Source organism: Netta rufina (assembly GCF_964035555.1).
Source record: "Netta rufina genome assembly, chromosome: Z".
Classification (NCBI taxonomy): Eukaryota; Metazoa; Chordata; class Aves; order Anseriformes; family Anatidae; genus Netta; species Netta rufina.
Window position 1 is genome coordinate 46,858,625 of NC_140126.1, and position 27,079 is coordinate 46,885,703.

A 27,079-nucleotide genomic window follows, 5' to 3' on the forward strand; every position below is an offset into this window, starting at 1 on the left:
TAAGTACATGCAATTAATATCATGCTCAAGAGAAAAGTGTGCACAAAGGCTTGCAAAAAAAATCTTTACAAATGAAAGTAATTTGGGGATGATTTAGGCATTACAGCCACAAGATGGCAGGCTTTATGTAACAGACTTAGTACTAACTAATCCCTTCTCTGTTGGGTAACACAATGCTCAATGAGGTCATACACAGCAAAAGCCTGAGATACACAGGCTATTCTAAACTCCAACATATTTTCAAGCACTTATTGTCACTTCTGCTGCTCAGCACTATCCAGTACAACAATGCTATCTAGTTCCTCAATGGCACTTTACCTATCACTTATTAGACCCACCAGTTCTTAACAGTTAAGTCCACAGGTCAGACCAGAGCACAGAATTTAGGTTTTGTCCATGTGGGCTCTTACTTGTAACTCCATTACTCATTGGAGTAATGCTACCCTGTCATTCCTCTCCCTCAGTCCTGCTAAGAACTTCAGCATTCAAGGGTGCTGTGTGGCAGAGGAGAAAAACAGGAAAAGATGTCTTACTATGGTGTACACCTACAGTAAAAATCTCTCCATCATCTATTGGGATGGATGAGGGCCCACACCAGGTCCTCATTGTTTGATCATGGATGGATAACATTTATTCAAAAAAATGTAGGAACTCTCACTCAGCCTATCTCACTAGGCTTCATGCTGAAGTCAAGCCTGTCAAGATGGATCCTGAGACTAGAAGTGCTACATGAACAGCCTTGACAGCAGTAGTGTGGCACTCTCTGAATTATTCTGGACTTCAAAATGGGAAGGTTCTCTATACTCCTTAAATAACTTTTTAAGCAAAAGTATTTTTCTCCCCCAGTGCAAATACCTCTATCACTTACAAACTGGTAGGCAGCTGAGAACAGCGTCCTGCTCCAGCAAGGGGATTGGACTAGATGATCCTTCAAGGTCCCTTCCGATCCCTAGGATCCCTAGCATTCTGTGATTCTGTTCTTGCAACTGAGACAGAGGAAGGTATATACTGTGGACTAGCAACAACAATTATTACAACCTACCACTCTACCTGTACTAATAAGTTAATAAGCACTGCCAGTTACATCAAGTACTCCCTTTGCTTGTTTGTAACAAGACTGGCTGTGAAGCTATCCTATAATTTAATGACTGAAGTCATATTAAGAAAAAAAAGAATTAAAGTTTAGTTATTAGTGTTATGAGTTGTCTAACTATGAGACAACTCATCTGAGCACATTCTCAAGAAGAAAACAAGCTCAACACTTCATTTGTTGAAAGTCAGATGAAATCTCAGCAACTCAGCAGTGTCATCCCAGTCCTAAAGAAATATAGGAAAGAAGGGCAAAAAGATCAGAAAAAAAACTCTGAATCATCAAAACAAAGATCAAATGTATCCAATACATACTTCACCCTTACACTTCGTAATTTCAACAGGAAGAACTTGAGCTTTCTGTAGAGGAAGAAAAGCTAGCTGTTGATATGCTGAAGCTGCATTTTAAAACAAAACAAACGAAAACAAAAATAAAACAAAAAGAAAACCAAACACCTTCTTGCAGTGTTCAGAACTGTGCTCCTTCAAGTACTGCTGCTCTTGAAAGAAACAAAAGAGAAGAATTAATTGTTGGCTTGCCTCTTTTTCAAAGAAGAAACCTGCTTTTCTCTCTTTGTAGCAGCTGGATCTTTTTATCCAAGGAATCATGTGATTTATATCAAAATAATGCAGAACTAAGATCTGACCAAAAACAAGCCAGATCCCCTTTATTTTCTCTGTACTTCAGGGAGAACTTCACTTCAAAAATGTAACCTGTATCACTCAATTCACAGAGACTCTGCAGCATGCCTCTCAGCTGATACTGCCAGCACTGCTCACTAGTAGAGCTGCAGCTGTGAATGCTTTAGAAAAGGCTTTGCACATACTACAAGAGAACTCGATGTGTTTTCCCCAGCACACTCCAACCTCCCAAGCAAGTTGACAGTAGCAAGCATGCCACAGTGCCACTCTCTAGAGTGCAAGCAACTCTGATGCTGGGGTTCATCTGCCCACAACACCTTTACACAAGATAGTTTCTCACACCAGATGCAGCCTAGTCAATGCACAGTCCTAGATGGTTTGATTTGCCCACCGTTCCCACAAAGTAGCCAGTAAGACAGAATACATGTAGATGAGTTCATACAACTCTAAGGTACTGTGGTTAAGCTGTATCTGGTTACCTGTGGCATCTCATTTAAGACTAATTCAAAGCTCTCAGAAATGTGAATGCCATTATATGGTGATGCTGCCGCTCTGGTGAGTTAACGAGATTACTCGGTTTGCAAACCAGTGGAACGGCCAAGACACTGAATAGCTCCATGAAAGAGGAAGGCTCCCTTTTCATGCTCTTGCAGTAACCCTTCCTCTTTCCTTATCTCTGAAGTTCATGAAACACCCTAGAACTTTTTGCAATCTCCTTGAATTTCTTACTAAGCTAGCAGAAAAGCCACCCTGCAAACAGATAAAAATAATTTTACACCAGTTTAGTAAGATGAATAGACCCCTAGGGTCAGATAAAACCACACAATGACGAGAGAAGCAGAAAGACTGCTCCTTTCAGTCAGCAGCCAGATCTTAAGCTGAACCTGGGTGTGATTTGAAGTTCCTTTGAAGCTGACCAAGTGCAAGACACCAAGCACCCTAGGGAAGATCCCTTCCAGTCTCCCAGCAACCCTGAACTCATTTCTGCCTGCATTTAGACAGCTAGATCACAAAGGAAAGCATTACCAGCAGTAACCTCAAAAAAAATTTGGTTTTCAGCTAATTCAAGAAACAGCTATACAGGTGTTGTAACTAATGATAACGCAGACCATACTTACTTCTCTATAAAATTAGATGGTATTGCATGTTGTATTCATTTTCCACCAATTATGGAAAAACTTGAAAAACTAAAGCACAAATCTAGTCATTGACGGCTAGGTAAATAAAATATGAAGCATTTGTTTTCCATGTTTTTTAATTTGTTTTTTGTGTGTGTGTAGTGGTGTTTTTTTTCCTTCTCCCCTAAAGGAGAGGAAACAAAGTTGTGTTTTGCAAGGACACAATTTACAAAAACGTAAGAGATACCTGTCTGAAAGCATTAATGATTTTGTAAACATATCAACATGCCAATAAGAGTGATAGGACACACTTACCACTTCTGTAAGCTAATATATGTCACTTGGTTTCAGCTTTCTCATTTTATCCAGTTTATTTGACTGGAAATTGTCAGTGTTTAAGACTACTGCTGAATGCATATCCCCAGTCACTTACTGCTTAACCATGTCTCTTCTTGAAGAGCTCAGCTGACCACGTGAATCCAACTACTCTAACCACCAGTCTTGGCAGAGCCTTCACGCAAGTATTGCATGCATCAAGCCACTGCTCAAAATTCATTATTTTTACAGGATCTGAAAAAGAAGTGTAGAAGCATATGCACACATTGTTTCATAAAATCCAATGAGCTTCTTTCTGTATATGCCCAATCATAAGGTAACTCAGAATTCAACAACCGATGACCAGTTCACTGAACAGACCTGGGTTTCTTCAGCCTGGAGAAGACTGGGAGGGGATCCTACCAATGTTTATAAATACCTGAGGTGTGGGAGACAGAGGGATTTTGCCAGCCTCTTTTCAGTGGTTTGTGGGGACAGGACAAGGGGTAATGGCCACAGGATGGAGCACAGGAAGTTCCGCACCAACATGCGAAAGAACTTCTTCACAGTGAGGGTGAGGGAGCACTGGGACAGGCTGCGCAGGGAGGTTGTGGAGTCTCCTTCTCTGGAGATATTCAAGGCCCATCTGGACGCCTACCTGGGCAGCCTGCTCTAAGGAACCTGCTTTGGCAGGGGGGTTGGACCCGATGATCTTTTGAGGTCCCTTCCAACCCTACAATTCTGTGAATCCACAAGGGTGGTATGAAGCCATTTTACCCATGATTAACCATTCCAGATGAGCAGAGTATCCAGTTTTTTTTCTATAGCACTTCATGTTTATTAAAAAGAACATGTGAAACATGTGATTAATATGAAATTCCCATATATTTTTTCTTTTTTCAGTAATTGAGGTGAGAAAGGCAGGAAGAAATCAACAATAGGTCTGCTGTGAGAGCCTGCACCTTCTAACTGGTGCACTAATCTTTGAAAGTTGATTAAGGTGGGAACGAAAATAATCACCTCTGATTTAAAACACAGAACTCATCATCTGCAGCAAAATTAAACTGAGGTCCCACAGTCGTGCAGAACCCTTTGCCAGATTTTTATATATAAATATATATATATAATCAATCATAATCCTATCCAAATACATCTTAAAATGTGAGTAAATAATTCAAAGTACTTCAAAATGCTGATTAGATTACAGCTCTAAGGTGCAACTGCACCCTGAATTTTCAATAAAACCCCCACGCTACAAGTAATCTATTTCTTCACTGACAGTAGTACCCATAAAATTTCTGCAGAACATGCTTAGTCAAGAGTTTGTAATAAAACCCTCTAGAAGGTAAAAAAATAAAAAAGCACCAAAACTTTTCAGAAGAGCTGAAGAACAAGCTGCAGACAGTTGTCTAAACAACTCTAAAGCAGGGTAGCAACATACAGCAGGAATTTGATAAAACAACGTTCTGTCATAATTTCACTGTCTTAGACAGCAGTAGATCTCAATTTCTGTACATGGCTGAAATTTGTCACTAGAGCTTACTTTCCAAATCTACCTCTCTGACTTATCATTACCTGTCCGGGTATCTGAGAACAAGCCTTCAGCTCTCAGGTCCTACCCCACAGCAAGTCACAGGATGTCGTTACATCCTACTCTGCAGGGAAGACACATTTGGATCATTCAAGAAAAATGCTTACATTTGGCTTTAAGTTCTTGTGCAACAAGTTAATTACTCCCCTCCTTACCTCTCCAGGATGCTGTCTCTATGGGAGACACCACAACAGTGACAGGGTTCTGATTAAAGCTCAGCAGCTCCCAAGCCATGCCACCCATCTTCACCCGACTTCCCAATACCACCCACCACAACAAAAACTGAAAAGTGTTAAATCAGCTGCCCCAAACTACACCTCTAGCTCGTGGCAGCATACCACATGCGCACCATGGGAGACCCTCGAACAGCTGTTACAACTTTGCCTGCCTTAACATGGTTCTTCCGAGCAGTTGCTCGGGGTACCAGCTGCACAGTGCTGCCTGCTGGCACAGCAGTTATGGCAGTAACAGTTAGGATGATATATAGTTATTACCCATATTTATTAGGCTATTACAGCCTAATCCCATCTTGAATATTCACTTCTGAATAAGGATGGAGAGGGTATACTCTCTGTCTTGAGACACAGCTCAAAAGAGATAAAGGTAACCTCTTTAATATTAAAAATGCTTAAAATTAGTTCCTTGCCACAACTACTTCACTACAGATTATTGCACTCTATAACAGTTGACAATCCATTGTACCCTTTACCAGTATCTTTGATACAGCAAAACCGAGTCCCAGGACTGAACTGTCCTCGTGTATTTTATTAACATTATCAGGTAACACAGCCGTGTCAAACTTCACAACACGAACTGCTGTCAGGTTAATTGCTCAAGTTACACGAGGACTTTTCTTCCTCAAGTTTTGCTCTGCAGTACTCCCTGGTTTGCAGCTGTTGCAAGCTATGAAAGCCTGACACGCTTCCACCCAAAGGCAGAAACTTCATCCAGTCAGAAGGGTGCTGGAATGACGGAGCCCAACATTTATCTGTCACTTGCATGATCTTTAGATATTTCACGTCAGCTCTTCTTTCCCTGCTTGGCCTGCCTCAGCTGCTCAGGTCTTTCCACCCACCCCAAACCTGTGGTAACCCAAAATCCCAGCCAAGGCTGCCCAGTGGTGGGAGGGTCATTCTGAGCTTACAGCTTGGTGCTGATTTTTGAGTTTCCCAATTCAGTTTACTGTGTAGCCAACCTAATATTTGTTTTAACAGGGGTGAAACAAAAAAGTGGGTGGCTACTGAAGCAAGAACAAGGATCCCACAGTTCCCAAAACCCTGGTTTTAATTACCAGTGAACTTAGGTTGCTGAACTACAGATCACATTTCCTACAGCCCTTGAATGCAGAGATGTAATAATCACAGTTGAGCATTCTACTTAAAGGAAGGAAGGAAATGCAGGAATTTCTCTACAACAGCTATCACCAACAGGAAAACATACAGTAAAGTCTTGCCTAATCAGGAAAAAAAATGGAAATACTGTTAAATCACTAACTTCTCCCAATTCTTTCACAAGTGAGGAACAGATTTCCCTTTTTTCCACCTCATGAGAGCTATCCCAGAGTTTTGTACATCTAAGCTCAAGAGTACGTGGATTTTTCCATAATACAGTCTTGAGATGGGAGATTTATTTCAGCTTATTTCCCTTCTTGTTACATCTGTCTTTGCTTTCAGAAAACAACTTATCTTCCCCATTGTTTCCTCAGAACAGAGTAAGTTGATTTTCTTCACCTCATTTTTCCCCCATTTCTTCAATATTTCAACTGTTAAGAGAAGCCTTCATATTTATTTAGTTACAGCAGTACCCACTGCATGGCAGGAGCTCTGCAAGCAGAGCATGCAAAGAGTCCAGTATATATAGCTGCATCAACTTTAGAAAAAATGCAGCTTTTCTTGATGGATTAAAAATGAGAACAGAACGGAGTTCATGAAATCACACCATATATCTGAGACTGAAGTCAACTAACAAGAAATAAAACAAATAGGTGAATGAGCCTTGAAATGTAGAAGTGCTGCAGAACTTTGGAAGTAACCAGAAGATTCAGTTTGATGCCCTCATTAGGCAGAAAGTCAAGGGGCCGAAAGAGGACTGGAATAATAAAAAGTGCAGCAGAAGCCTTTTGTACTAACTAAAGAAAGCAGAGCTGTGCGTCCATCTGGAGAAACAGTAGCCACCTACAGAAATATTCAAACGGAGCATGATGGCCATGAAATCATTTTGCCCAAAGCCAGCCAACCAAGTAGCCAGTCATCCGTGCTCTTTCTGCAGTCCCAAGATGACTCAATAGAGGAATTCATTCTACCATTCATCTCCAGTGACTCTGAAGGAAACCAAACCACCAGCCACCACCCAGTCTGACTCTCAGGACGTGGCTGCCAGGACACCCAAGCCAAGAGAATGGTTTGCAGCCTGGCAGCAGAGACAGTCCCACATGGCCTGCCCTTCTCCCTCGCCCTCAGTAACACCCTATATGCCAGCCCTGGTACTTTTCTACATCAGAAGTGAGTAACTTTCTGCATTCTTAATGATCTAGATTAATAACTGAATAACCAAGACAAAGGACAGAATCATAGGAAGGTGGTAGGAAGATAAGGCACTGTTTCCTTCCACAGCAACACACAGCACAATGACCTCATTTGTGTCCATCTACGACCTTACACAACCAAAAGTGGGTGAGACAAATCCCACTCCAATGACCAGGATGAGTATTTTGCAAGGGTCTAGATACTCTGCAAGAACTAGTACGGTTGATTACCCAGTATTTAAGCCACAGCCAGCATGTACACCATGCTTCCACTTAGCTTTCTGAAAGAACAAAGAATTTGTGTTAAGAGAATGTGAATTCTCACTACACTTTGCAAATGGAAATCTGTAGTCCTAAAGTACCCCCATGCACATTTGTGCAAAGTATTTTAAGAGTGTTTTTGCCAGTTTTTAGACATTTTAAAAGCTGTAATGAAGAAGCCATCAGGGGGTATTGTCCAAATACAGGAATTTTCCATATGGGAAAAAAAAAATCACCTTTTCTTTGGAAGACTTTGGAAACAGAGTTACAGATAAGCATCTCAAAAATACCCAAAGGTGGCCTAAGAAACTACATGCCATAGTAAGATCTGCCAAACTACAAATAACCACAGACACACACAGAATCTGGCAGTGTTATGCAGCAGCGAGTGTACATCTCACAAAGCTACCGAGTAGTTCAAGCCCGGAACTAAAATCTCGTTGTGCTTTGTAGTGCAATAAGATCATCTCAGACAGGTACTCATATCAAGGAATATTACACTCATCTTCATAAGAGGCCATAGCAGCACAAGAACAATTTTTAGTCATCTTTTTACACTGGTTATCAGTGCACAGGAAAATGCAAATGAGAAAATGAAGAGCCTCCTGCTCACATCATTAAAATGTCTCAATTACAGCCACAGAAAGGGAAGCGGCAGTAATGCCTTTTCCTATAGATTGTGTCTTCATCCCAAGACTCCACCTATTCATCTGTCAGCTTCTGAGAAGATTGTATCTTTCCCCATCAAGTCACAAAGAGATGGAAATTCCTGGTTAGCCTTTCAAGTCATTTTGATGCCCATCTGCAGCTGCACTTTGCTTTCCCTGCCACTGCCAATATTGTTTGTGATAGAAGTCTTTCACGGGTTGACTAAGAGCAACCACAACGACCTGCTGGTTAGCAGCACACAATAAAGCATGCAAAGCGAGGCACATTAGGAGCCCAGACGATGCAAGAGATGTCTGCAGACAGATGAAAACGTCAGGGAAGTACTGTACACACGCGGTATCTTTTTTCATTATTAAAATTAGAACAGAGACTGCATTCAGCTGAAAATAAAGATTAACAGATTATACGAGAGCAGAGCAGGGTTAAAAGCACGGCTCTTTGCTTTTCTTCCAAGATTAACCCACGGGTAAAGTACGGCATACCCAGGGCGACATCTGGTGCGCCCTGCTCGCCCAAACGGCGGGGGGGGGAAAAAAAAAAAAAAAAGAGCAGCAAATTCCCTTTTGTTAACGGGGAGCTGCAGCAGGCGCAGAACTGCGCCTCGAGGCACGGGAAAACCAGCAGCAGGCTGCACGGGGCTGCGGGCAACCCGGCCGGCTGGCAGGAGACCCTGCCCGTGGCAGGGGGATGGCATGAGATGTTTTTTGGAGGGATGGGGATCGGGGGGAGGAGGGGGGGAGGGATGGATGTGTAGCTACGATGCCTCGCCCCGCCTCGGGGCCGGGCCGCCGCTTCCCGCCGGGGCGGATCGGGGCGGCGCTGCCTCCTCCTGCCGCACGCTCATTCATTCCCTGCCCGGCACGGCACGGCACGGCGCCAGGGGGAGCCCTGCAACGGGATGGGAAGGGATGGGAAGGGATGGGAAGGGATGGGAAGGGATGGGAAGGGATGGGAAGGGATGGGAAGGGATGGGAAGGGATGGGAAGGGATGGGAAGGGATGGGAAGGGATGGGTCGTCCCCCCCCAGCCCCGCTCACCTGCTCAGCAGCTGCTCGTGCTCGGCGCGGACCCTGCCGAGCTCGATCTGCAGCCTGGCCCGCTCCCTCGCCGTGTCGTCCAGCACCTGCCGGGTGTCGGCCAGCTCGGTCTCGTACAGCGTCTTCAGGCCGGTGACCTCGCGGCCGCGCACCTCCTCGCGCTTGGAGGCCTGCAGCTGCAGGGTGGTGTTCTCCGTCTCCAGGCCGCGCACCTTGTCGATGTAGGCGGCCAGCCGGTCGTTCAGCTGCCGCAGCTCCTCCCTCTCCTGCAGCCGCGAGATGCGCGTGGGGCTCAGCGGCGCGGCGGCCGCGGTGCCCCGCGAGCGGCGGCTCAGCGGCACGGAGGACGACATGGCGCAGGCTGCGGTGGCGGCGGCGGCAGCCGCGGCGGCAGCCCCGGCAGCACCCCCGTGCCCCAGGAGCAGCGCCGGGCTCGGCGCCGCGATCCAAAATGGCCGGCGCCCGCCCAGCCCCGCGCCCCCGACCCTCCGCCGGCGCCCACGTGGCCGGCCCGCAGCCAATGGCGCGCCGAGGCGGGCCGCGCGCCCGCCGCGATTCAAAACCCGCCGCCGGCTGCAACTGTCAGGCACCGCCCCGCCCCCTCCCTCCCCACCCCTCCTGAGGGGACCGGCCCGGCCCCGCCGCCCTTTGTTGCCTCCCCCCCGGTTCCTCCAAGCGTTGCGGCAGCCGCAATGTAATAAAATGTAATTATGCGCAGCCGGCTCCAGCCAGGTTTCGGTGGCGGCGTGTGGATGCGCCTGATCTGGTGCCAGCCCGGCTCCCCCGGGCGCGCGTCGTGTCCCCGGCTGCCGGCTCGTTCCCTCGGTGCCACAGGGTGCAGGCGGCGGGGACTGCTGAAAGTCCGCTTTATGGCCTCAAAGCAGCAGCATCCCTCCACGAGCACGGCTCACTAGGCTGTGCCTCCGTAAATCAGTCCACACCAGGGCCACTCGGCGAATGCTTCAAAGGGGCGCTTCGAAACCCAGTGGCTCTTCTCACACAAACTCCTGTAGGAAGGGCTTGTCAGCAGGAAAACACTAAGATTTTCTCCTCACCTCATTTAAGACGGTTCTTCCTATAAGGAGCCACAGGCAGAGGCTAAAAACCTGGTAGTTTTCCACAGGACATGAGGTTGACCCCATCTGAAGCTGGGGACCGCATGTCCATTCACAGACATTCATTCCCAGCTCAGTTTGCCTTAGCAAAATCATTTTTGCAAATTTCAGCTATTAAGAGGCATCCCCTCAAGGAAAAAAAAAAAATATATATATATATATATATGCATATATAAATCTATATACATATATATATATTCCAGTCAGAGGGGCTTATATGAGTACAGGTAATTTAGCCACAGCAGGGAGTCCCTGTTTTTTCCTACATGGTGCCTTTGTTGTTGACACAGATTGTTCTCTCTTCCTTTTTGCTTCTGCCTTTTAATGCAACCTTTTCTTTCCCAGCCCTTTGGAAAACAGCAAAGCCAGTTAGGAAGAGTGAAAACAGCTGGTAAAAGAAAAAAAAAAAAAAAAGAGGAATTTCGTCTCTATAGCACCTGCTGCAACATAAAATTGTCAGTAAAGTAGGATTACAACCCAAGGTAGTTTTACACTGCAGCTGGCACTAGAGTGAAAGGATCTGTATTCACAGGCAGTACACAAGACATGTAAAATTTGGGATACTTTACTGGTGTACAAGCTGAGCCCTCTGCAGGTGTTTAGCGTTGGTTTTGGTTATGTCTGCTTCACAGATTTAACACAGCGCTGGGTGTTAAATCACTGAGCTTTCATTCTGTTTTAGAGATGTATATTACGACTCTCCCCATATTTGATTTGCAGTTATTGTGCTTGAAGTGAAGCATATTGCTTTTACCAAAGGAGTTATGGGAAGTTTTTCATTTTATCTCCCAGATTAAAAAGACATATTTAAACATTTAAAGCTCCCTGTCGTTTGCTTACACCTGAGATTTCTTCCTGGTATTTATGTGATTGAATTCATCTTGTTCCACTAGGCTGAGACAGAAAATACAAACAGAAAAGCGTGTAAATCATGCCTCGGCTGATGTCAGACACTTTGCTTGTGAAGCTGAATATCGATATTGTTCTTGCTCCTTTGCTCTTGGCAGCTTGGGCCTGATAGAAACCACATATGTGGTACGCTTCCTTTGTGTGAAGAAGCCGGTGAGTGCCATTATTAAATCAGCCAGAGGGGTCACTGCTCAGAGGCACAAGACAGCCACAGAGGACTGAGCATTGACGCTGCCATCCCTACAGACTGCTGCCCAAGGGAATCAGGAGTGTCTTCTCTACCTCAAAGTAAAGCAAAACAAAGGAACGTGTTGTTTACCCTTGTGGCTTACAACTTGACTCAAAACGATTTCAGCTTATTAAAACTCTGATATGCTTTGCAGCTCTTAGAACTGATCTCTGAACAAGAACTTTGACACAGCTTTGAAATACCACCACTGTCACAATCTGATACATTTACAGCCAGCATAAATCATATATATCAGGCATCTGTATATCTTACAGACACAGCAGACTACACAGCATTGAGACTTCCCTCCCTTAAACAAGGAAAATATTTCATTGAGATAATATAGCATTTGTTCCTTTCATTTTAAAAGTCTCAGCTTTCCAACACGCACCATTTAACAGCAAAGTTTTAATTTTTAAACTTTTTACATAAAAGTAATTTACGTAAGCTATTAAACTATTTAAAAAAAAAAAAAACTATTAAAAGTAATTTACTTAAACTATTTGTGATGTTTCTCAAATGCCAGGGTGAAGGGTATAGCTAATTGAACAAGTGCACAAGTGCCTCCCCAGTTAGATGGTAGGGTGGACCATAAGATCTTGGAGAAAAGGAGCCTGGAGAAAAGGAGGCTCAGGGGCGACCTTATTGCTCTCTACAGGTACCTTAAAGGAGGCTGTAGTGAGGTGGGGGTTGGTCTGTTCTCCCACGTGCCTGGTGACAGGACGAGGGGGAATGGGCTTAAGTTGTTCCAGGGGAGTTTTAGGTTAGATGTTAGGAAGAACTTCTTTACTGAAAGGGTTGTGAGGCATTGGAACAGGCTGCCCAGGGAAGTGGTGGAGTCACCATCCCTGGAAGTCTTTAAAAGACGTTTAGATGTAGAGCTTAGGGATATGGTTTAGTGGGGACTGCTAGCGTTAGGTCAGAGGTTGGACTCGATGATCTTGAGGTCTCTTCCAACCTAGAAATTCTGTGATTCTGTGATTCTGTGACAGATTGTGTACATAACCCTCTGTCACGGTGACCCATATTTTGATGGGGTATCCCTTATTACTATTATCTGGTCATGCTTTTTTCAAATTGCTAATCGACCGAGGCCTTCTCCAAGGCCTACAATTACTAGAAACAAAAGTAACAGTTGAGTTTTCCCTGTCATTATTTTTAAACTTTAGGTTTCCAAATAATTATCAATACAAATAATAAGATATATGTACTACTAGAACAAAAACCCCTTGGGAGCACTTTGATTTGCTATAGGCTAGTCCTTTCTCTCACTCGCAAGCCACACTCATTAGTTATCTGTGAAAATAAAAGGTTAGTTTACAATTGTAAGCTTTTATCCTGCTCAGAGTCCACTACGAGATTTTTCTCTTTGATTTCAACTTCCAACAAGTCTTCTGTAGGAACAGCTTCCCCGGTACTAGGGTCAATGGATGCCTTCACTCGAGTATAGTGAGTCCAACCTTTTTCTGCAGTTCTTACGGCTGTTTCAGTGGTCAGTAATTGTCCTTCCCATTCAGGCCGGAGTTGATTCTTTCCAGGTCTGAATCAGGACCCAATTTCCTGGGTGATGGTGGTGAATGGGGAATTCCAAAGGTGGGGTTTGAGCCAACAGCCCATGGGTGCTGAGAGATGACAAAGAAGAGGACAGCCCCTCTTACCCTTAAGGAAACTCTCTTGTTTTGAATTGTGGTATCTCATCCCTTCTGCCCAGATAGGGCAATCCGAACAGCATCTCATATGATGAAATTCCTATATCCTTTCTCAGTGCTGTTTGAACATGTAGGAGTAAGCATTTTACCCAAGGAAGTTGGGTTCCTAACACTAATTTAGTTAATTGCTTCTTTAATGTATGGTTCATTCACTCCACCTTCCCAGAAGGGGAGGAGTGCCAGGGGGTGTGAAAATCCCACTCAGTCTCTGCTTTAACCCTTGCAGTAAAGCTTACACCCAAACAGTCACGTGGTCACTTAGGACAAACAAGTAGTTCAGTAAAGTCTACCTGTATACTTTGAAAAAGTAGGATCCCTGGCTCCTGTCCCCCTCTAGGTGGGTTACGGATGACCTTTTTATTTACCTTTTGACATATGGTACATCCCCTGCATATTTGCTTTACTAAAGTGTATATTCCTACACAGACACACTTTCTTAGCACAACATCACACATTGCTTGCACCTCCCAATGACTCTTGATGTAAAACAATTAATATTTGCCTCACTGGTGCTTTATTCAGCATTTCTCTCCCATCAGGGAGTATCCATTTTCCTTCAGACTTCGTGGCTCCTGATTCCTTAAAAAAAAAAAAAAAAATCTTTCTCTTAAAACTTTTTGGTTCTTTCTTAGTTTTCAACAATTCCCTGAATCCTCTCTGGATTTATTCTTTGGTTTTCCTCAGACATTAAATGCCTTAAATACTTGACTTCGTTTTCTACGTATTGTAGTTTATTTTTCAATACTCCCAAGCCCTGCTCTCCCAGAAAGTTGAATAGCGTGTTGGTAGCTTCCTTCACAACTCTTTTCTCCTGTCCTGACAATAAAAAATCATCCACATATTTGTAACAGTAACACCTCCTCGGGAGGTTTCAATTGCTCCAAAATCTGTTCTAGAACTTGCCCAAATAAATTGGTGGCCCTGTAAACCCAAGGTAAAACTGTCCACCTGTATTGTTGCTTCCGCCCCCATTTCAGGGTCTTTCCAGTCAGAGGTGAATATATGTTTGCTCTCAGGGCCCGAGAGCACTCCATTAATAACACTGTTATTCCAGTCTAACAATTTACTGTTTGAATGCCCAATTTCATCATCAAATCCCTTCCCAACAAGTTAGTCCCTGCCTTGGGTACATATAATAATTGCCCAGTGATCGTTTTATCCCCTAGTCTCAGCTTGGTATCCCCCAAAAGTGGCACTGTTATCCCAGCCCCTTCTGCCCCCATCACTTTTGAGGGTTTCATTGGTTAATTTAATCCCTGATACTTTACAAGCCAGTAATGACCTAGCTGCCCCAGTGTGTTGGGTTTGATGGCAAGGTTTTTTGGGGGGGAAGAGAGAGAAGCTGCAGTGGCAGCCCCCACAAGAAAAATCCAGAAGCCTCCCCATGGCAGATAAGAGACAATCTCATCTGGCCCCAAAGGGGCCCACCCCTGCCCAGAGCCAAGCCATGAGCAACACAGTCCGTGCCTCTGTGAGAGCACATCCATGAAAACAACCAAACAAACATAAACCTGCTGCTCAACAGCAGCTGGGAGAGCGAGGAATGAGAAACCTCCCCGCAGACACCAAGGTCAGTGCAGGAGGGGGAGGAGGCGCTCCAGGTGCCAGAGCCGAAGCCCCCCTGCAGACTGTGGAGAGGCCCCTGGTGGAGCAGGCTGTCTCCCCCCACCCCCGCCTTTCTCGATACTTGGGCAACTGACCAAACACTACAGCAAATATACCAAAACTTCTAGACTGCTACTTAGATAATGCCTACATCCTCTTTCCCTGCTCATTCAACTTGGAACAGCTCTGTCAGACACTACATACCACACCTTTAACACCTTCAGTAACCCTTTTTAAGGGTAACTCACCTATGAGTTTACCAGATTCGCTGGTGTACTGCCAAGCACTTCACCATGCAAGGGCTTACTGTACACCAAATTTCCTGAGACTCTTCCTTTCTCTCCCTTATCTCATGCTTCGTCCGTCTCCAGCCGTGCCCCTTGCAGAGCTACGGAACCACGGATCAGTAAAACTCCACACTCACAAAAGTACGTCTCAATCACACATTGCACAGTCTCACCTGACCCCCAAGGCAATACTTAATATTTCTTACTTTGGTCTGTGCACAGAGTGACCGGATCAATTCTTAAAACCCGGAGTGCCTACCTTCTTCTTTCCCCACTACTTCACGGATCCTGCCTCTGTCATCAGTCTCGGGCCCTCTGTCAGCTCTCCGCAGAACCACCACCGTCGATGCACAGGACCACTGAAATCAGCGGGGCATGCCTTCCTGCTGCTGCAGCGGTGGGGCTCCCCAGCAGGTGACTGGATCTTGGATGAGCCCCCAAATTGTGAGAAACACGCTGTAGCCAGTAATTTCGACTCAGATGAGGGTCTCAGTGAAGTAGTAAATTATTCACGATTGCAATGGCGGGCGCTCCTCAAGCAGGAGAGTGCCCCTACTAGTTCCAAAACACAGTTTATGTACCTTTTGATGACAGGACCCTCCCCTGTTTCCCCACTGAGTGGGTAATCCAGGTTCACAATCTATCTGATGCTTCACAAACAATGCATGGCCTTCAGTTGCCAGCCTGTTAAATTTCAGATTTCTTTTGACGTTTTTACTGCTTGAAGTGGTAATGTTTCTTCACTTGTCTGACTTGACTTAACACTGTGATTTTCACCTAACTGCTGTAAGGAGTCTGTTTGTCTGTATTTTACAAGGTCGCCTGCTAAGCTTTCTTATCACTGTAAGCATATCTCAATACCGCATTCCTTTCCCCTAAACAATATAACTCTGCAAAAACAACGTTTCTATTCCCACACCACTCAGGGAATGTCTGCTACAGAAGAGTCCATCTGAGTAAATGCTGTAGTCTGTGCTTTGAAGAAGCCAGCAAAACCAACAAAAATTGAATGCCAATATTTTTCTGTAACAACAAGTTACAGAAAAAATAGTTACAGTCCTGCTAGATGTAGCAGGGATCTAGAGGGGCTGTTCCTGTCAGCTACAGTCAGTATCAAGTAAGTGAAACTTTGCTAAGCATTTTCACAACCTTGGAGCACAAAATAAACATGTGCTTGTATGCACAGCATATCAGGACCTGATCCCAAGAGCAATTAACTTTACACTAAAGCGCTAAAAAGACTGTCTTTCAGCAGATTCTCTCTCTTTTTTTTTTTTTTTTTTTTTTTTCCCGTGTTATCATTTATGCATCATAAATATTACTGTATTTAATTCTGGCAAGTCAATGAAAACGTCAATTCCTTTGGTTATATAGTGCTGACTAAAGACCACTACTGGGGACACAGACACTCTGAAACAGAATCTTGCTTTATTTTCACTTTGCAGCGTTGGGGGGGTGGGAGGGAAGAGGAAGTGGCAAGCAGGGAATAGGTATGTCTACAGATGTTTAGAAAGACAGCAAAATCTGGAGACTAGTCACATCAGCAGATAGGATAATAGTAATACTCTTCCCTGTTTTTTTTGGCTTTGATAATGCAAAAGTGATGCCAGTCAGATAACTGTAAGGTCTACATGGTCCATGTGTTTCTAATTACTACTTTGTATTGTAATAACTCATGTATGACTACATTACTTTTAATAAGTTTCCTCATGTATAACTCAAAGCCTTGCCTAAGAAGTACTTTTAAATTATTAATTTTAAATTGTACCTCATAAGGATTCAAACAGATCAAACAGAGCTATCAATATTTCCTGCATATACACAAAACGCAAAAAATAAATGAAATAAAATAAAATAAAATAAAATAAAATAAAATAAAATAAAATAAAATAAAATAAAATAAAATAAAATAAAATAAAATAAAATAAAATAAAATAAAATAAAGATTCTGGGAATCTTTCAGTTACTGTTTAAGGTAAAAATATGTATTTTTTCATTTCTGCTGAAGCCATCACATTGAAAGTTTTTTGAAGACTATTTTGTGTTCTGTGGGATATATATCCTCCAGGAGAAGTTGAAATAGCATGAACAGAGGCATTTGGGATGCGGCCTTGCTGTATCTGCAAGCTTGTGGCACACTAAGATTGATGAAGGCAGGGGAGGAGAAGGGAATGTAGCCTGAAGCAGCAGCGCAGGAAAGACCGAAGCAGAAAGAATGTTGCAAGAGTTGTAGCGCTCCTCAGTATCCATTACTGACACCACCACTGTTCATTTTTCTTTACTCAAGCAGATCCTAGAGTTTTCGAGGCAGAGAAAATCACCCTGTGATGCATGTTTAGAGGAAGGGATGCACGGTGGTGGTTGATTTTGACTTAGATCATGTCCAGGGAATATTCTATACCTGCCACCCCCCTCTGCATAGAAGTCTACGTAGGAGAGATGTAGTGATATTACTGTTAGCCTGTGCTGAAGTCACTTCCCACAGTGATTGCAAAACCCCAAAGCAGAGAGAAAGAAACTACAGGTGGTAAAAGAGAATCAGGAACTGAAGATATGTAGCTCCACGTGAGCTATGAGCTGAGAGCTTATTAGGGACAATTTAAAAAGTTCTGTGCAAAACTAGAAACATCCTATTTCCACACAGGCAAACAGCTATAAAACAGATTACAGAGAATCTCCTTGCTTAATAATATGCCAGTTAGTACAGGAGACTTATGCTTATACTGAATTAATGGTCTTCAGGAAGAACTTTTTGCTGAAAAATTACAGAGGTATTAACCATTCTGATACATGAGAGCACTTTGCTGTAGCTGGTGACAGAACAACTCCAATTCACTAAGTAAGGACAATGGCTAAGAGAACACATTAATTGTTGCCAACTTCTGTGACTTTGTCATCAGTTTTATAAAGCTATTTATTTTTGTTTCAAAGACTAATTATGAATTCCACTGAATAATCACAACTCAAAGTTTTAGTTAAAATATTGTTGTCTTTTTAGTGGTCAAGAAAAAAAAAGTGTGAGTTAGTGCAAAATTAAACATCTTAATTAAACAAAATTAAACACTTGCTTTGACTTTAAATTAGTACCTGAGAGGTGACAGTAGGCATAGTGAGCTTCCTAGTTTCTGTGCATTAATGTAGGCTCTCATGTGGTTTATCTGTTCCACATCTCCAAGCAAGTTTAGTACTGAATTTCAGAAAACTGTACATGTATTCTAGTAGCCTGTTGCTCACTCACATATGCTGCTCTCTCACCAGTCAGAGCTCATTTATTCAAGAGAATAAACACCTGGAAAAGCCATGGGAGAAATATCCAACTCTATTTAATACCATGAATCACTGTGCTCACCAGACTGGCTCCTCTCTGTACTGACAGAGCATCAAAAAAAAAAAACAAAAACAAAAACAAAAACACACCAGTGCTAGGTCACAGAAAAACCACAATAAAACCCAAACACCGTAACTCATGCACATTGATGATGGGATGGAACAAGAAGGGCAGCTCAGACTGATGCACAGCATTAAGATTTCTTTGCTTCCATCAGAAACAGCTCCAGGCTCCACAACAGTAGTTAGGATAGTTACTGGGTTAGAGTGCTTTTAGAGAGCTTCAGTGAAAATGCTGAAATCCCACAATATGGACTGTTCCTAAAGTAGTTGCTGTGCGTGACAATGCACAACATATAATAAACCTGCAGCAAATTTCAGGTGCTGACATGTCTTTATATTTAGTTTTATACCAACAGCTTCTTTTATGTGGCTGGGAAGATAAGGAGTGTCAGTGTTTGTTCTAAGGGTGTTGCAGCCTCCATACAGGCATTGGAAATACCAGTTTTCACTTTATACATTTGAAGATTTAGAAGCATGTGAAAGCCTTATGCATTTTAAAAATAAAGTACAAGACAATATTTATCATTTTAAAGTTGTCTAGGTTGTAGAGTTCTTCTTTAATAATGTTATTCATAAAGAAGTCTTACAGGAACTGTACTATATTTCAGAGTTAGGAACTCTACCTCCAGATGTCAAGGGATTCTGATATGTAGCACTAGCACAAGGAAGATACTGTAAATGGTAGAACAATTTCATAGCAAATTAAGATTAGTCTGCTTCCTATGCATTTTGCATTTTTCAAAAAGGGGAAAAAACTAACAAACAAGTAACAACCCCATAACACCCTGATATTCCCTCAAAGTAAAACCAAACAGTAAATTCCTTCTTCCCCGGGACTCAAATCTGCTCCAGCTGAAGTCAGTACATTCAATAGCAGCAGGATCCAGCCAGCCAAAGGGATAACAAAGGGGTCACACTGGTACATCACAACATTATCCCCATTTTTTTTAGGATTTTCTTTATTAGTGTCTGTATGGTTAGTGTGTTGATACAATCTCAATTTAATTACTCTTTAATTACTCCTAGCTGGACCGCAATAGTGTTATAGTTAAAATATGGAAATCACCATCTGTGTTTTTTTGTCTTACAAGGCTTGAAGAACGTAGGTTTGATGAATCAGTGGTTTTGAACAACCATTAAGACATTGCATTAATCGTAAATCCAATAAAATTAAACTATAGGACAGCACATCATAATACTAAAGCTGTATGATACTTGGATAATCACGTTTAAAATCCTCAAGAAAACATAATTTTCAATACTTCATCTTAAGTCCTGTATTTCTAGCCTACATGGAAGTACAGGGAAGTGCTACATGTTCCAGATCTCATATTGAGGGAGGTAAATACAGCACACTGAGACACACAAACTCATATCCAACAACAGCAACAGTACGCTTCTGTCCATTATGACTTCCTGCACTGGTACAATTGCAGTTGGCAGAATCCAGAGTAACCCTCATTTCTTAGCTGTATAATACTCTTTGATAGAACAATCTCTCTGATGGAAATGCTTCCTATGTTTTTTATGACTTTTTGCTTCTGAAAAGAAAATTCAGAAAAGGGAGGCTTGCTCCAGACTCCTCAAGTTGATAATAATAACCTGTTCCATTTTTAAGTGTTGCTTTACCTGTGTCTGTGGAATCATTTCCACTTTCTTGGATGAGGAAAACAGTGGATTTAGGATGAAAATAATGTTGATGACACACCGATGTTTTAGTTATTTCGGAGCAGTACTTACACAGAGCCAAGGATTTTTCAGCATCTCACACTGCCCCAGCAAGGAGGCTGGGAGTACACAAGGAGCCAAGAGGCAACACCAGCAGGACAGCTGGCCCAAGCTGTGACCAGAGGAATATTCCATACCCTGTGGCACCATGGTATTGTGCATCATTTTTTTGATGCAAGTTCTTGCACTTCTTTTTAAAAAATAAAAATAAAAATTTAAATTCAGTTGTCTCCCTTATCCCACTGCTGGAGAGTAAACTAACAACTGTTTAGCTCCCAGCTGCCTGCTGGACTAAACCACAACAGAGAGCAAAAGAAAAGATTCACCAAAACACCAGTAGGAAGTTGCAACATGTTTTTGTCTACTAAGTTTTCATTTCTGGAGCTCTGTGAATAGCATGCTGTAATTACAAGTGAGTATAGAATGTTTTCAGCTCTCCAAATTAAATAGAAAAGATGCTTTAAGGCACAATGGTGTATGACCTCTACATTTTCTTTCACTGTTGCCATATTTCATTCTGGCATTCTTCTTCCTACTTCCTGAAAGCAATGCAGACACAAACATTCCTATATTTTACTATTTTATTATTCATTATTCTTTAGAAGTCAAATGCTGATTCTACTAAGCAGGTTCTACCGGTTGGTACTTGAAGTACTGTTTAATTTCACACTACTCATAGTTGTAATTAATAGGTAGAGCTATATTCTGATAAAAACCTCAAACTGCATGCAGATTCTAACCCTGTGGATAAAGGCCAGCAGAAAGAGCGATGCAGAAGACTTTATCTTGCTGCATGTAGAAATTTGAATGGTGAAGACAACGTGTGTACGTGAGCAGAGGACTTGGAATGCAGAAATTCTGTTACCGAAACACCAATGCCAAACTCAGCAGTTCAGAAAACCCCTTAATTCTCACAGAGCTGTGGTTTCTACATGGCATGTTAGTTGTGTACCTCACTGGAGCACTAAGCCATTCGCAGTGGATTTTATTATCTGTATGGAAGCAGAGGTAAGACGCAATCTTCCCAGAAGCATGGGAGCAGAGCCCACTTAGGCCCTGCCACTCTGAAATCATTACCATGACCCAGTGCATTCTTGGTAGAGATTTCAGCAGTCATTGCTCCCCTGTGTACGTTCACCACTACATGCACACAAAGAGTCATACTGTAAAAAATGTCTTGCAATAAATAGCCGCTGTTACATATGAGGGTATATCAATGTTTATTGGATGAGAAAGTTGATATTGAGGTGTACATAAGTGATACAGCTTTCTGGTCAAGAATTCACTATGAAGTTAACTAATATTTCATGCACTAGAAGGATGTAAAAGTATATTTTTAATTAGGTGCAGAAATTAAAAGCATGTTCTTACCTTTTAAATTCTCAGCAATGTCATTACAGACATTCTTTTTTTGTGTGTGCTAGAAGAAAGTAAGAGGGTACAAGGAGTCTCTTACCAGCCCTTTCTTCCTGATGAGACTTCCTAGAAAACCACACACTTTTTTCTTTGTACTGATATGTACAGGGCAAACTATTCATTAAGAACGACCCATACTAGGATGCAGAGTTTTATTGTGCATATCCTCTGTACTTCAAGAAAAGTGACTTGACCCTGTCATTTTTATTAATAACTGACTTCCATGGAACAACAGATGAATGACATTCATAAAATAAAATAACAGTTATTGATGTTTTCCCTTCATTCATAGAATCACGGAATCATTAAGGCTGGAAAAGACCTCCAAGATCATCTGGTCCAACCATCAGTGTCAACCACTAAACCATATCCCCAAGCACCACGTCCAACCTGTCCTTAAACACCCCCAGGGATGGTGATGCCACCACCTCCCTGGGCAACCCGTCCCAGCGCCTGACTGCTCTTCTGAAATGTTTCCTCATTTCCAACCTGAACTTCCCCTGGCGCAACTCGAGGCCATTCCCTCCAGTCCTGTCACTAGTTACCTGTGAGAAGAGGCCGACCACCAGTTCATTGACATTTACACTAAATGATGCAAGAATGTCTGAAGTAAACTGCAGAAAATTAAGTATTTGGCTTCAGTGACTGAAATAATGTATTGCTTTTGCCTCTAGTGTGCAGGAAGCAAGTTCTATTAAAGTTAGCTCATTAACCCAGCATGAATGAGGGGTAAGACTAATTAAGATGAAGCAAACCACAAATTAACAACACAAATCTGACCTGTCTATGTGCACATATGCCCCTCTCTTGAGGACTACATCCTACCACACTGCCGAGCTCTCAGACAGCCCCGGCAGCTCGCTAACTCACAGCTGTGCTGGCTGAAGCCAAAGGTCAGATCCAAAGCTGCAAGCACTGAGGTTTATGCAGCTGTGCCTAAGGGCTGTAGGCCAGGAGTTGTTAGCAATAAAGAGGAGTAGATGAGCATGATTGTCAATCACTCTCTACCTCTTCTGGATCAACCTGACATCACCATCTCAGGGGTGGCAATACCTGGGATGGGATGGGATGGGAATGCATCACCATGCAGTGCTGCTTCCAGGTGTGCTAGGACGGCCTCCCAGTACCCAGCGTGTCCCAGGAAGAGCTGCTGCCTCTTGAAAGTTCTGGTTTCTCCTGAAGATCATCGTGCTTTGAGTGGGATTTCCAAGGTTATGGGCCTCCATTTTGTTCCCAGAAGAAGCCATCTACCACTCCCATTAGTTGCTAAATTAACAAAGGACTGACCAAGTATAGCACTTTTTGTTCTTTATAGGATTTCTTTTTTCATTTTATAACTACCAACTGCTTTCAAGGAATGCTATTTCAAAAAAAAAAAGAAAAAAAAAAAAAAAGTATGCTTATACATTCGTGTTCCTTTACTTTACTTCTTATCAAATGAGAGACTGAACTTACGAATATCATGATCTATGTGTGCCTCATGGAGAGTTTCAGTCTTAGTGATCCCAAATGTGTAGGCACCGTTTGAACTAATTTCCCCAAATTAGTTTCATTTTTGCATGTACAGGCGTCTCTGAGTCATATTCAAAAGCTGTTCACCTAACACTACAAAGCTCCCTGCTTACCCATTAGAAATTGCATTTAGAATTACATTACATTTAGAAATTTCTCCAAGCAGGTTAGACAAGTAAGAAGTGTTTTTAAGTCATGGCATCCTAAGTTTCAGGTACTCTTCATTTTCTTGGGCAATAGTTTTATTTGAATCAGTGTAAATTTTTTTTACATTCATCTGCTGCCTGGCACATGAAGAATTTTTGGAATCCTAAAGCTTAGCTCCTCACGGTTTAAGAGATTTTTGTATTAATTCCAAATGGCCAAAGGGCCAAATTCCATCCAGAGATAAATGGCTGCTCATCCACACCGACTTTAATGGAATCTGCTCTGCTCAGCAGAGGACAAGATTCGATAAAAGGTTCTTACCTGATTCTGCACTCATTTGCAGAAGTAAACACTGCATACTTCTCTTGAAGCATTATTGAAACAGAAAAGAGAATTAAACATTGCAAAGAGCTGAAGAGTAATACTTCATAATACTTCAAATAATACTACAAAATACTTCATAAGTATTGAGTTAACATTCTCTTACTGATAAAAAATATTTTAGAGTTAGAAAGAAATCTTGAATGAATAAAAGTTGTGATGTGTTGTAATAGCCTGTGAATGGGAAAGTAAACAGTTTTTTATAACAATGACAAAAAACAAACAAACAAACAAACAAAAAAAAAAAAACACACAAAACAAACAAACAAAAAACACTTTGCTTCCAATTGGTTCTTATAAAGTAGTATAATGCCAGTAAGGTAGTTGCTAAGATACTGATATGCTGCCTGCAAAATAAAACTCTGGTGCATTTCTGGAACTACATTTGCAAACTCTAAGAACCCCTTTCTCTTCCAACTTTCTTGAAGGTTCAAATAGTTGCTCATCTGGTTCAAAAAGTTCAAAGACATCTGAGTAATTCTTTCAGGCATTGAGCCAATAATTGCTTCAACATCTTGAAGAGATTATCTAGTTCTGAAAATATGCATAGAACTAGAAAATGGTTAACCCACAAGATAACCTCTCCACAGATCTGGGCTAGAGTCCTAAAAACAAAATACATTGCTTTCTACTCTGTTCTTCTTTTCAGAATCTAGCTTTCTTTTTGTGACTTTCATTTCTACTAAATATGCTGTTGCAAAACATGACCTCTTCTTCTGTATGATAACATCTAGTAATATTATGGAAGAGAAATATAGTGCATAGAAACAACCAGTAGGAAATAAAGAAGTCTTTTTTAAAAATTATTTTTAATTTTGGGTGTAGAACAAAATTCATGTTTCACTTTGAATCAACTGTCAAGCCTCAGAATACCCTAAATACAAGATAACTTAAAAACAGAATCAATTCTTAGCTCTTTAAAAAAAATATTTGTTTACTTTTAATTTTTTATCTTGAAAGCACCTCCTTCATTCCTTATGACAGAAAACTTGGTATTCTTCCACCTCCCCTGGTAACTCTTGTGTAACTAACTGGCTAAGCAACAATTGTTGAAAAAATTCACAAACCATCAAAAATTTACTGTACAAAAAAAAAAGGGGGGGGGGGGGTTGTCAATGTAAAGGAAGCATTCATAAGCATGGTACATAGACTTAACTGAGGTCCTTTACAAAAAGAAAAAGGAAAAATCCTGAGCCATTATTAGGTAGGAACATGACCTGCAATCCAATTGTACCTTTAAAAGCAATGAACACAGACTGTCATTTTAATCTTTAGTCAGAAGAATTCCATCCGGCGTTGTGATGTTTTGTACTGTTCTTCTGTCTTCAAAACTCTCTGACTTTTAAGCCACCATAGTATACCACACAGTTTAAGAAACTATGCCTGCTTTCTAAGACACAAAATTTTGTTGCACAGTTACATGCTGGAGCGAATAAAAAAAGAAAGAAAAAAGTGCTAGATCATGTCAATCCAAAGCAGCACACGCCTTCCTTCTCTACATTACATGTTCTTTTTTTTTTAATGCAGCATCACATAGTATAGTAACTTGGACTGATTATTAGTAAATAACAGGGTAATTAAAGGTAACAAAAAGCGTACACAAGTAGTTGTTTGTAATGCCAAGGTAAAGAAGAGGAGTCAGAGAAGGAAAACATGGTCTAGATAAGTGCCTTTACTTTCTGTCTAGTGATATTCCAACTAGTGTCCGAATATATCCCCTGTGTGTCCTTTTCTGCTCGTATACATGTATACGAATAAAGTGTTGGTCCTAAATCCTTTCCATTATCATACTGTGAAGCACATGGTTTGGTTGAATAACACTAATAAAAGCCCTCATTACATAGAAGAGGATACAATTTTAGTGAATATCATTATTTTAGAATTAAATTAGAAAGGAAGAAACTAAAATACTTCTGCGTGTAGCAAGAACAATCAAATACTAGACATATATAGACATACATGTACGTAGACATTTTTTTTAACTTACATTGTCAAAACAGAGCCCTACAGCCGTACATGTGTATTGGGTTTACCTGGCAAGGGTTTGGTAGCTGGGGAGCTGCAGAGGTGGTCTCTGTGAGCAGAGCCCAGCAGCTGCCCCACATCAGAGCAGAGCCAGCTCCAGCTGCTCCAAAAGGGACCTGCTGCTGGCCGGAGCAGGGAGTGACTCTGGGTGGGCCTCTGGGGGAGCAGATTGAAGGAAGGGAAAAAAAACTGCTGTGCAATAGCAGCTGGGAGAGAGGATTGTGAAAGTGTGAGAGAAGCAGCCCTGCAGCCCCCAGGTGAGTGCAGCAGGAGGGCAGGAGGTGCTGCAGGCACAGGGCAGCAGCAGTTCCCCTGCGGGCTGTGCAGGGAGAGGCCCCTGGTGGAGCAGGCTGTCCCCCTGCAGCCCATGGGTCCCACATGGAGCAGATCTCCACGCTGCAGCCCCCCCATGGGTGGAGGAGCCCCCGGTGGAGCAGGTGGATGTGGCCTGGAGGAGGCTGCGGCCCATGGAGAGCCCCCGCAGGAGCAGGCCCCGGGCCGGAGCTGCAGCCCGTGGAGAGGAGCCCACGCAGGAGCAGGGGGTCTGGGGGGAGCTGCCCCCACCCGTGGGGGACCCGTGCTGGAGCAGTTTGCTCCTGGGGGATGGATGGATGGACCCCGTGGGACGGAGCCGTGTGGGAGCAGTGCTTGGAGAGCTGCTGCCTGTGGGCAGCCCCCACAGGCTCAGCTCGGGCAGGACGGCATCCCGTGGGAGATGGAGCGTTAGGGACTGACTGCAGCCCCATTCCCCCACACCGCTCAGGAGGAGGTGGAAGAGGGTGGATAGGGAGGTGTTTTTAGTTTTTGTTGTGACTACTTTGTCCTGTTAGTAGCAGACAATATTAATCTCCTCTCGTTGAGCCTGTTTTTCCCTTGACGGTAATTGTTGGTGATCTCCCTGCCCTTATCTCAAACCTTGAGCCCTTTCTATTGTATTTCCCTCCCCCCTTCCTTTGAGTCGTGGTTAGCTGGCCAGCGGTATGAAACCACAAGATGATAAAACGTCTTTTCTTGGAAGAACAACTTAACATGGATACGTTATTTTTTTTTAATTATTATTTTTTAAATAAATAGAATTACTGTTGGTCTCTGACATACGCATACAACCCACATGAACTTATCCCCGTGGCCAGCACTTTTTGAGAAAACACTCTTCGTGCCTTTGGCTTTGCTAGGAAATGTTGGGGCAAGTGCGACACTTAGAGGAGGAAAGAGATCACACACGGTTTGTTAACTTTTTTTTTTTTTTTTTTTTATATATATTTGGCTTTTTTTTTTTTTTTCATTTTCCACTTGGTGCTGAGTCCAAGGCATGGTGAGTGCTCTTGTTTGGTCTTCAGCTTCAGTGAGCCCCCAGTGCAACTTTAAAACAGGACTTAC

The 27,079-nt window shown here is 42.6% G+C and overlaps 1 protein-coding gene across 1 annotated transcript in view; it reads right to left on the minus strand.

Moving 5' to 3' along the window:
• Positions 1-9,651, minus strand: part of LMNB1 (lamin B1) — a 29,564-nt gene extending 19,913 nt beyond the window's left edge. The window contains exon 1 of the mRNA XM_084305702.1: positions 9,247-9,651. Coding sequence (XP_084161828.1) covers positions 9,247-9,599 — 353 coding nt within the window. The 5' untranslated portion in view covers positions 9,600-9,651. The remainder of the gene's footprint in view (positions 1-9,246) is intronic.
• Between the last annotated feature and the right edge of the window lie 17,428 nt (positions 9,652-27,079).